This window comes from Anomaloglossus baeobatrachus, chromosome 4 (genome assembly GCF_048569485.1).
Source record: "Anomaloglossus baeobatrachus isolate aAnoBae1 chromosome 4, aAnoBae1.hap1, whole genome shotgun sequence".
Taxonomy (NCBI): domain Eukaryota; kingdom Metazoa; phylum Chordata; class Amphibia; order Anura; family Aromobatidae; genus Anomaloglossus; species Anomaloglossus baeobatrachus.
In genome coordinates, this window is record NC_134356.1 from 515,433,472 (window position 1) to 515,445,792 (window position 12,321).

The 12,321-nt window shown below is 42.3% G+C and overlaps 1 protein-coding gene across 1 annotated transcript; it reads left to right on the top strand.

Annotated features, from left to right (window-relative positions):
• Nucleotides 1–830: 830 nt before the first annotated feature.
• LOC142301761 (olfactory receptor 2B6-like) lies at nucleotides 831–5,826 on the top strand. Its single transcript, XM_075342781.1, has 2 exons — nucleotides 831–860; nucleotides 4,867–5,826. The coding sequence occupies exons 1-2, from the start codon at nucleotides 831–833 to the stop codon at nucleotides 5,824–5,826; spliced, it is 990 nt and encodes a 329-aa protein (XP_075198896.1).
• Nucleotides 5,827–12,321: the final 6,495 nt, after the last annotated feature.

Genomic DNA, 12,321 nt, shown 5'->3' on the forward strand with positions numbered 1-12,321 from the left:
TGAAAGTTTGGATGGACGGCCGGGTCTTGGTAGATGTGCAGTGGTATGATACTCCTTCCATTTCAATATGATAACTTGCACAGTGCTCCTTGGGATGTTTAAAGTTTTAGAAATCTTTTTTTAACCAAATTTCACCACAACAGTATCACGGACGTGCCTGTTGTGTTCCTTGGTCTTCATGATGCTATCTGCACTTTAAACAGAACATTAAGACTATCACTGAGCAGGTGCATTAATACGGAGACTTGATTACACACAGGTAGCTTATATTTATCATCATCAGTCATTTAGGACAACATTGGATCATTCAGAGATCCTCAATGAACCTCTGGAGTGAGTTTGCTGCACTGAAAGTAAAGAGGATGAATAATATTGCACGCCCCACTTTTCAGTTATTTATTTTTTAAAAAAAGTTTAAAATACATTTCGTTCAACTTCACAATGGTGTCCCACTTGTTGTTGATTCTCCACCGCCGAATACTTTCGCAAGGCACTGTATATATATATATATATATATATATATGTTTAAATCTCCCTTCCCAACCCGTAATAAAAAGTGTTGTGACTCCAGGAATGTGGAAAATAAAAACTAAAGTCCAAGACAAATAAGTTAGAAAACAATTTCCTTTGGGCATTCTGATCCCTCATGTGCACTAATTTTTTTTTGCTCATTAATTGGTCATTAGGGAGTCTGAGAGTTGTACAAATTCTGGTTTGAGACAGGTGAACCCAACTTTTAATGACTTTTATGATCAAGATCTACAGCAAACACCTTCATGAAAAGCAGGAATATAATAAGAAGATATATTGTAATAATAGATGACTGAATAATGTCACATAAGGCTAGTGGATCAAAGCAGGTGAGCATTAATTTAATACCAAGATACAATAGTTCATTTGTGTTTTCTATGTGACTGAGGTCATGAAAAATCTTATTATACTTGCACTTAAAAAATAAAACAGAGTAATAAAATATAAAGTGCATCATTTTCAGATTGTCCTTACAAAATGCATGACTGTACAGTCATGGCCAAAGGTTTTGAGAATGACACCAAAATTATATTTTCACATGATCTGTTGCCCTCTGATTTTTAATTGTGTTTGTCTGATGTTTACATCACATACAGAAATATCATTGCAATCATATTAAGAGTACCAAAAAGTTTTATTGACAGTTAGAATGAGTTAATGCAGCAAGTCAATATTTGCAGTGTTGACCCGTCTTCTTCAGGACCTCTGCAATTCTCCCTGGCATGCTCTCAATCAACTTCTGGATCAAATCCTGACTGATAGCTGTCCATTCTTGCATAAGCAATGCTTGCATTTTGCCAGAATTTGTTGTTTCTTGTTTGTCCACCCGTCTCTTGATGATTGCCCACAAGTTCTCAATGGGATTAAGATCTGGGGAGTTTCCAGGCCATGGACCCAAAATCTCTATGTTTTGTTCCATTAGCCATTTAGTGATCACCTTTGCTTTATGGCAAGGTGCTCCATCATGCTGGAAAAGGCATTGTTGGGCGCCAAACTGCTCTTGGACAGTTGGGAGAAGTTGCTCTTGGAGGACATTCTGGTACCATTCTTTATTCATGGCTGTGTTTTTAGGCAAGACTGTGAGTGAGCCGATTCCATTGGCTGAGAAGCAACCCCACACATGAATTGTTTCAGGATGCTTAACAGTTGGCATGAGACAAGACTGGTAGTAGCGCTCACCTCTTCTTCTCCTAATAAGCTGTTTTCCAGATGTTCCAAACAATCGAAAAGGGGATTCATCTGAGAAAATGACTTTACCCCAGCCCTCAGCAGTCCACTCCCTGTACCTTTTGCAGAATATCAGTCGGTCCCTGATGTTTTTTCTGGAGAGAAGTGGCTTCTTTGCTGCCCTCCTTGAAACCAAGCCTTGCTCAAGCAGTCTCCGCCTCACAGTGTGTGCAGAAGCACTCACACCAGCCTGCTGCCATTGCTGAGCTAGCTCGGCACTGCTGGTAGTCCGATCCCGCAACTGAAACAGTTTTAAGATACGGTCCTGGCATTTGCTGGTCCTTCTTGGGCGCCCTGGAGCCTTGATGGCAACAATGGAAGCTCTCTCCTTGAAGTTCTTGATGATGCGATAGATTGTTGACTGAGGTGCAATCTTTGTAGCTGCGATACTCTTCCCTGTTAGGCCATTTTTGTGCAGAGCAATGATGGCTGCACGTGTTTCTTTAGAAATAACCATGGTTAACTGAAGAGAAACAATGACACCAAGCACCAGCCTCCTTTTAAAGTGTCCAGTGGTGTCATTCTTACTTAATCATGACTGATTGATCGCCAGCCCTGTCCTCATCAACACCCACACCTGTGTTAATGGAACAATCACTAAAACAATGTTAGCTGCTCCTTTTAAGGCAGGAATGCAATGCTGTTGAAATGTGTTTTGGGGGTTAAGGTTCATTTTCTTAGGCAATATTGACTTTGCAAGTAATTGCTGTTAAGCTGATCACTCTTTATGACATTCTGGAGTATATGCAAATTGCCATTAGAAAAACTTAAGCAGTAGACTTTGTAAAAATTAATATTTGTAGCATTCTCAAAACTTTTGGCCATGACTGTATGTTAAACTCTAAGTTGATGATATATATTAAAAATTCTAAACACCCAGTGTTCTAAACACATAAGGACCAGTAGAGGGGGAGGAGCTTTTATATATGGGGTCCCTATAGAGGCCTATGGGACCTGGCTCCTACCTACCAACGGAGTGTTTAACGCCGTAACTGTTTTGGGCGCCCCCGCTCCACGTCGGCTTGCCCTCAATAAGCCCTAACAGCTAGTGAATTAAGATAATAATTACACTCTAAATGGCCAGATGGTGATATTAAATTATGCTGGAAATAAATTAATCTAGATATAGATTACAAGGGTTAATACCCTCCAAACAGGGAGGTTTAGCAAAAATGACAAAAAATCATGTGCCAATTATCACGGCCATTGCTCATGGACAAACTTCATACATATATACAGTTATGTCCAGAAATATTTGGACAGTGACACAAGTGACACAAGACTCTAAGGGCTGCAATTAACTCTGAAGGCGTCTCCCTTGTTAACCTGTAATCAATGAAGTAGTTAAAAGGTCTGGGGTTGATTACAGGTGTGTGGTTTTGCATTTGGAAGCTGTTGCTGTGACCAGACAACATGCGGTCTAAGGAACTCTCAATTGAGGTGAATCAGAACATCCTGAGGCTGAAAAAAAAGAAACAATCCATCAGAGAGATAGCAGACATGCTTGGAGTAGCAAAATCAACAGTCGGGTACATTCTGAGAAAAAAGGAATTGACTGGTGAGCTTGGGAACTCAAAAAGGCCTGGGCGTCCACGGATGACAACAGTGGTGGATGATCGCCGCATACTTTCTTTGGTGAAGAAGAACCCGTTCACAACATCAACTGAAGTCCAGAACACTCTCAGTGAAGTAGGTGTATCTGTCTCTAAGTCAACAGTAAAGAGAAGACTCCATGAAAGTAAATACAAAGGGTTCACATCTAGATGCAAACCATTCATCAATTCCAAAAATAGACAGGCCAGAGTTAAATTTGCTGAAAAACACCTCATGAAGCCAGCTCAGTTCTGGAAAAGTATTCTATGGACAGATGAGACAAAGATCAACCTGTACCAGAATGATGGGAAGAAAAAAGTTTGGAGAAGAAAGGGAACGGCACATGATCCAAGGCACACCACATCCTCTGTAAAACATGGTGGAGGCAACGTGATGGCATGGGCATGCATGGCTTTCAATGGCACTGGGTCACTTGTGTTTATTGATGACATAACAGCAGACAAGAGTAGCCGGATGAATTCTGAAGTGTACCGGGATATACTTTCAGCCCAGATTCAGCCAAATGCCGCAAAGTTGATCGGACGGCGCTTCATAGTACAGATGGACAATGACCCCAAGCATACAGCCAAAGCTACCCAGGAGTTCATGAGTGCAAAAAAGTGGAACATTCTGCAATGGCCAAGTCAATCACCAGATCTTAACCCAATTGAGCATGCATTTCACTTGCACAAATCCAGACTTAAGACGGAAAGACCCACAAACAAGCAAGACCTGAAGGCTGCGGCTGTAAAGGCCTGGCAAAGCATTAAAAAGGAGGAAACCCAGCGTTTGGTGATGTCCATGGGTTCCAGACTTAAGGCAGTGATTGCCTCCAAAGGATTCGCAACAAAATATTGAAAATAAAAATATTTTGTTTGGGTTTGGTTTATTTGTCCAATTACTTTTGACCACCTAAAATGTGGAGTGTTTGTAAAGAAATGTGTACAATTCCTACAATTTCTATCAGATATTTTTGTTCAAACCTTCAAATTAAACGTTACAATCTGCACTTGAATTCTGTTGTAGAGGTTTCATTTCAAATCCAATGTGGTGGCATGCAGAGCCCAACTCGCGAAAATTGTGTCACTGTCCAAATATTTCTGGACCTAACTGTAGTTGTGTGATAAAAAAAATGCAGCATAATCTGTATTTTAATTTTTAAAACTCTTTCTGGGATTTTTGGTCCATTGGGTGGTCCTATTAGTAATTGACAGGCATCTCTGTATGCACTCATAAAAAGGAAATCTGTTAATAACTGATAGGACTGTACACTGGACCATAAAACCTAGAAAAAGCAGTGGTTTAAATGATGAAAACATATTATCCTGAATCTTTTCCAACAAAACTATATAGCAATCTACTCCGCTCCCATAGCTTTATAACATAGTGCCTGCCGGTTGGACGGCATTCATGGAGGCAGATGCCCTTTAATTCTTTAATGCTTCGCAAATATTCATAATATACAGGACACAAGTTTACTATTTCACTTTTTTGTTCTGCATTTTTTGTCTATAGAAGCCTGACATAGGTATGAAGAGGTGGAACTACACAAACGTTGAGGAATTCATTCTCCTTGGTCTTACCAGTCAGCCAAATATCCAGATATTATTGATTGTGATATTTTTACCATGTTATATTATATCATTGGTTGGAAACATAACCATCATTGTAATCAGCAGGATAAGCCCCCGTCTTCACACCCCGATGTATTTCTTTTTGAATCACTTGTCCTTTTTGGACATCTGGCACACATCAATAATTGTTCCTGTGATGCTCAAACACTTTTTGTCAGTGAGAAAAAGCATATCTTTTATGGGTTGTGTCACTCAGATGTTCATCCATCTCTCTCTAGGAGGGACGGAGTGCTACCTTCTGTTGTCAATGGCCTATGACCGGTATGTGGCTATTTGCACCCCTTTACATTACACTAATATTATGCATACTGCCTTGTGCATCAAGATGGCAACAAGCTCTTGGGCTGGAGGAATAATAAACTCTATTGTACACACAGTCTTTGCATTACAATTACCCTACTGTGGTCCTAATGTAATAAATCACTTTTTCTGTGAGGTCCCTTCAGTTCTAGAGCTGGCCTGTGCGGATATATCACTCAACAAGACTGTTATTTTCTTTTTTGCCATGTTGGTGGTGATGGGTCCATTTTTCCTTATCCTTATCACATACGGTTACATCATTTCCAGCATACTGAAGATAAGAACTTCTTTAGGACGGAAGAAGGCCTTCTCCACCTGTGCTTCACACATTATAGTTGTATCCCTGTTTTATGGCACCATTATATTTATGTATATGAGACCTGGATCAACCCATGTAGCCAACCAGGACAAAATGGCCGCCTTGTTCTACAGTGTTATAGCCCCAATGCTTAATCCTTTGATATATACTTTGAGGAATAAGGATGTGATTGGAGCTTTTATGGGCCTCACAAGAAAGAAAAATATATCATTGGAAAGATAAGAAAATTGATTCCACAAATGATGTGTCTTTCCGAATATTTTCTTGAGGGGATGCATTGTTTAGTGACTAAAAAAAATCTTGCTAGCTCTTATGTTACTGTATGGATCATTAGAAAATTGTTAATGATATATTTCTACATAAACAGTAAAATGGTGCTAAAAAACACATCTTTACCACCTTAGCTTCTTAACTGGATGATTTTTCAATTTTTAACTTTCATTTTTCATGCTGATTCTTCCAATAGCCATAACTTTTCTTATTTTTCCAGGACAAGTTTTAGTTTTGAATTGCACCTTTTATTTTACCCTATAATACCCTAAAATAAAATCAGAAAAGAAAAATTGCAAATGGGATGAAATGGTGTAAAAAAAAATCAATTCTTACATTGAATTTTAGGGTGTTCTTTTTAGAGGCATTCATTGTATTGTAAAAATGGCCCAAAAGCATGCTCTTCCAGGTCAATTGCAGAGAAATTATACTTGCATTGTTTATTTTTTCTTTAACCCTTTAGTGACGGAGCTAATTTTCACCTTAATGACCAGACCAAATTTTGCAATTCTGACCAGTGTCACTTCATGAGGTTATAACTCTGGAACGCTTCAACGGATCCCGGTGATTCTGAGATTGTTTTTTCGTCACATATTGGACTTCATGTTAGTACCAAATTTAGGACAATATTTTTTGCGTTTATTTATGAAAAAAATTGAATATTGGCAAAAATTTTGAAAATTTAGCAATTTTCAACTTTTGAATTTTTATATCGTTAAACCAGAGATTTCTGTGACACAAAATAGTTAATAAATAACATTTCCCACATGTCTACTTTACATCAGCCCAATTTTGGAAACAAATTTTTTTTTTGTTAGGAAGTTAGAGGGGTTCAAAGTTTATCAGCGATTTCTCATTTTTACATCAAAATTTACAAAACCATTTTTTTAGGGACCACATCACATTTGAAGTGACTTCAATAGGCCTAGATGACAGAAAATACCCAAAAGTGACACCATTCTAAAAACTGCACCCCCCAAAGTACTCAAAACCACATTCAAGAAGTTTATTAACCCTTCAGGTTCTTCACATGAACAAAAGCAATGTGGAATGAAAAAAAGCAAAAATTAAATTTTACCTAAAAATGTTGCTCTAACCCAAATTTATTCACTTTTAGAAGAAATAGCACAACAAAATGGACCCCAAAACTTGTTATTGCGGGCACCATGTTGCATTTACAGGTCCGCTAAGGTACCTAAACAGAAGAAACCCCTCACAAGTGACACCATTTTAGAAACTAGACCCCTCAAGGCTTCTATCTAGGGGTATAGTGAGCATTTTAGATCCACAGGTACTTCACAGATTTTGTTAACGTTACGTTGTCATATTGAAAATTTTAATAATTTTCTCAAAAATGTTGCTTTAGCATCAATTTTCTCACTTTTTCAAGAGGTAATTCCAAAAATTTGACCTCAAAGTTTGTTAACCACTTTTTTATGAGCGCGGTGATACCTCACATGTGGTCTGAAACCTTTGTTTGGACAAATTGGAGGGCTTGGAACGAAAGGAGCAATATTTGAATTTTGGAAAGGAAATTTCGCTGAAAAAGATTGCGGGCACCATGTCACATTTGGAGGACCCCTAAGGTACCTAAACAGCAGAAACACCGCACAAGTGACCCCATTTTGGAAACTAGGCCCCTCAAGGAATTTATCTAGATGTTTGGTGAGTACCCTGAACCCCCAGGTGCTTCACAGAATTTTATAACGTTGAGCCATGAAAAAAAAAAAATAAAATTTTACCACATTGTTTTTTTTACAATAGTAAAAGGAAAAAATTCAGCATAACATTTATTGTGCAATTTCTCCTGAGTTTGGCGATACCTTATATGTGGTGGAAATCAACTGTTTGGGCGCATGGCAGGGCTCGGAAGGGAAGGATTGCCATTTGACTGCAAAATTGGCTGGAATCAATAGCGGACGCCAGGTTGCATTTGGAGAGCCCCTGAGGTGCCTAAACAGTGGCGGTCCCCCACAAGTGACTCCATTCTGGAAACAAGACACCTCAAGGCTTTTATCTAGGTGTATAGTGAGCAGTTTGAATCCACGAATACTTCACAGAATTTGATAAGCTTAGGTTGCCATATTGAAAATTTTCATTTTTTTCACAAAAATGTTGCTTCAGCATCAAATTTCTCACTTTTTCAAGAGACAACAACAAACCGTGGACCCAACAGGTTGTTATCCAATGTCTTATGAGCACAGGGATACCCCACATGTGGCCAAAAACCTCTGTTTGGATAAATGGGAGGGCTTGGAATGGAAGGAGCACCATTTGAATTCTGGAAAAGTTGAAATAAATTGCGGGCACCATGTCACATTTGCAGGGCCCCTTGGGTACCTATACATTAGAAACCCCCCACAAGTGACCCCATTTTGGAAACTGGATTTTATTCAGGAGTATAGTAAGCATTTTGAATCCACAGGTACTTCACAAAAATGTTGCTGTAGCAACAAATGTCTCACTTTTAGGCTATGTGGCCATGATCCAGCGACACGGCGTCCAGTACACAGTGTCAGCCTCCTGCAGAGATGTGAGTGTTGTCCACGGGAGAACGCAGCTGCCCATGCCCACGATTTGGGTTCAGGCCGCTGTGGAGCTCTATGCTACCTGCAGACAACACTCATCTCCGCAGCATAAATTGACATGCTGAGGCTCGGGAAGCTGCGCCACAGGTCAGTTTATGCTGCGGAGAAAAGAAGCACATTGGGCAAGCACATTGGGCATGGGATTTCTAAAAATCCTTCCACTGTGCTTCTACTGCACAACGCAGCGCTATGGACACAGGGACACACTATGGACACACTCTGCGCCCAAAACGCTGCAAATCCCGTTTATGGGCGCACAGCCTAAAATGCTACAATGGATGAATGGATAGATGTCAAACATATATAACGTCTTACCCCCTGCATATTCTAAGCTGGCGCCCTTTAGTGCCTTTCATGTGGCACTAAAGGGTGCCTAGCCTTGTATTTAGCCCCCCAAAAAATTAATAATTAAAATAAACGACGTGGGGTCCCCCCTATTTTGATAGCCAGCTAGGGTAAAGCAGACAGCTGTAGCCTGCAAACCACAGCTGACAGCTTCACCTTGTCTGGTGATCAATTTGGAGGGCTCCCCAGGCGTTTTTTTAAAAAAAAAAAAACGTGGGGTCCCCCCCCAAATTAGATCACCAGCCAAGGTGAAGCAGACAGCTGGGGTCTGGTATTCTCAGGGTGGGAAGAGCCATGGTTATTGGACTCTTCCCAGCCTAAAAATAGCAGGCCGCAGCTGCCCCAGAAGTGGCGCATCCATTAGATGCGCCAATCCTGGCGCTTCGCCCCAGCTCATCCCGCGCCCTGGTGCGGTGGCAGACGGGGTAATATATGGGGTTGATACCAGCTGTAATGTCACCTGGCATCATGCCCTGGGGTTAGTGATGTAACGGCATCTGAACAGATACCCGACATCACTAACCCAGTAAGTAATAGAAAAAAATAAAGACAGAAAAAAAGTTTATTTGAAAAAACACTCCCCGAAACATTCCTCTTTCCCCAATTTATTGAAAATAAAGAAATTCCGGTCGCTGTAATCCATTTTGGAGGTCCCACGCCGACTCTGGATCTTCTAGAATATGGAGGGCACGTTCAGGGAACGTATCCCCCATTTTCTGGAAGAGCAAGCTCTCCATGAGCAGTGTGGGTGCAGTAATCTGAGAATACTGCACTCACACTGCCCCGGTCCAACTTAGGGCAGAGTGACCTGCAGTAACCTCATTCCAGAATATGAGGGGCACGCTCACAGAACGTACCCCCCATTTTCTGGAACAGCAGTCTCTCCATGTGAGGACCACATTCCTCACATGGAGAGACTGCTGATTACTGCACTCACTCTCCCCCGGTCCACAGTGGAGCAGCCTGTGCAGCAGCGACGTCAGCGTCCCAGGGATCCAGCTGACAGCCGCTGTCTGCGCATGCGCCGCCAGCATTCAAGAAGGAGGCGGCGTGATCGCGGGACGGATCACCAGACAGGTAACGTATGACCGGGGGCTGGGGGCTGGGGGCTGGGGGGGGGGGTGACGGGGGGGTGACCTAGCGGGACCTGGGACACCTTTCTGTCGCATGTGACGTGTCACATGCGGCAGAAAGAGCAGAATGAATGCGGCCGCGCAGCGCCGCCATCTTCCACGCTCCGGAGGGGGGAGGGGGGAGGCGGCTCTGGAGACCGGAGGGGGCTCCGGGGACCAGACATCTCCGGTGTACCGGAGGAGGGGTCAGGGGGAGGACATTTCCCTCCGATTTGAAATGTTTGATCATTTCAGATCGGAGGGAAATGAATGCAGAGCCGGCGGCGGCTGCAGTTTTCTGTGCGCTTCGGCGCCATTTTGAGTGCTCCGGAGGGGGGTTACTCTCCGGTACCGGGGGCTTTGGGGGCACTAGGGGTTTAGATTTCTTTCTCATCTGACATGTTTGATCATGTCAGATGAAAAAGAAATCAGTTTTACCGGCCATTTCTTTTTTTTTCATGTGTTCGACGGTATACAGTGTATACCGCCGATCACATGATCGGGGTCCAAAAAAACACCCCGATTCATAATCTGGGGGGTCTCAGCTACCCCCGTTAGCTGAAACCCCCGAGATTTTCAGTCGCTGGGGGGCGCTACAGGGTTTTTTCGGGCCGCCGCTTTAAAGCGGCGGAACAGAATAAGTACCCTGTTTTGCCGCCGCTTTAAGTCGTACGGCCGTCGTTATGAGGTTAAGTGGGGAAAAAAAATTCAGAAGAAAAATTTTGGTTTGTCACCTTTTTGCGAGACCTGTAAATAGAGTTGAGCGCGGTTCGCGGTTCGAGGTTCTCCAGTTCGCGGCTCGAGTAATTTTGGGGGCTGTTCTAGATCGAACTAGAACTCGAGCTTTTTGCTAAAGCTCGATAGTTCTAGATACGTTTGAGAACGGTTCTAGCAGCAAAAAGACAAGCTAATTACTAGCTGGCTTTCCGCTGCAATAGTGTAAGTCACCCTGTGACTCACACTATTATGAAATTTCAGTGTATAGTGTGTGGGAACAGCGCATTCAGATCACTGCTGTTTGGATAATGGCGATCGCCATTTTTTTTTTTTCCCTTGTCTTCCTTCCCTAAGCGCGCGTGTGTAGTGGGGCGGGCCAGCATGTCAGCCAATCCCAGACACACACACAGCTAAGTGGACTTTTAGCCAGAGAAGCAACGGCATGTGTGATAGGATGTCCATGTCACATGTCCCTGCATTATAAAAACGGACATTCCTCCAGCACACCATTATCTGCCTTCTGCGTCTTGGTGTCAGTCACCGCTGGCGTAGCTCCTGTCTCCGATACTGCAGTGTACGCTCTATACACAGCGCTATACAGAATAGGGATAGAAGTTTCTTTCAGCCCTTGTAAGGGCTAATACCAGCAGGGTCAGAGCCATAGGTGACAGTCAGGTCCGTGAAAACAGATTTTAACAGCTACACAAGATGACAGCGTCTGTGTAGCTAAGGTCAGGGATTTCCTCGCTGCATTTCCCCATTAGGAGAGATAGAAAGGGAGGCTTCCTTTCCTCTACCCACACCCACAACCCTGCCACTATACCCTCCTGCCCTTTGCACACTCAAACTCATTGTTACTAAGCCATTAGACTAGCTAACTATTACTAAGCCATTATACTAGCTATACTAACACTGAGAAAACTTAGTGGCATCCTAAAAGTGGCTGTTGGACTTCATTATTGTTCCACTAGTGCAAAGATATTTGCAGTACGTCTGCCTGCATTGCACACTCAAACTGATTGTTACTAAGCCATTATACTAGCAAACACTGAGGAAACTTAGTGGCATCCTAAAAGTGGCTGTTGGACTTCATTATTGTCCCACTAGTGCAAAGATATTTGCAGCACGTCTGCCTGCATTGCACACTCAAACTCATTAATACTAAGCCATTATACTAGCAAACACTGAGGAAACTTAGTGGCATCCTAAAAGTGGCTGTTGGACTTCATTATTGTCCCACTGGTGCAAAGCTATTTCTAGCACCTGTGCATGACACCCTCCTGCTCTGTTTTTAATAAGCTATAATAATAGCAAAAAATGCTGCCATTTTGTGGCATACAAGAAGTGGCTGTTGTACTCCATTAGTGTCCCACTGGTGCCAAGCTATTTCTAGCACCTCTGCATGAAACCCTCCTGCTCTGTTTTTAATAAGCTATAATAATAGCAAAAAATGCTGTCATTTAGTGGCATACAAGAAGTGGCTGTTGTACTCCATTAGTGTTCCACTGGTGCCAAGCTATTTCTAGCACCTCTGCATGACACCCTCCTGCTCTGTTTTTAATAAGCTATAATAATAGCAAAAAATGCTGCCATTTAGTGGCATACAAGAAGTGGCTGTTGTACTCCATTAGTGTCCCACTGGTGCCAAGCTATTTCTAGCACCTCTGCATGACACCCTCCTGCTC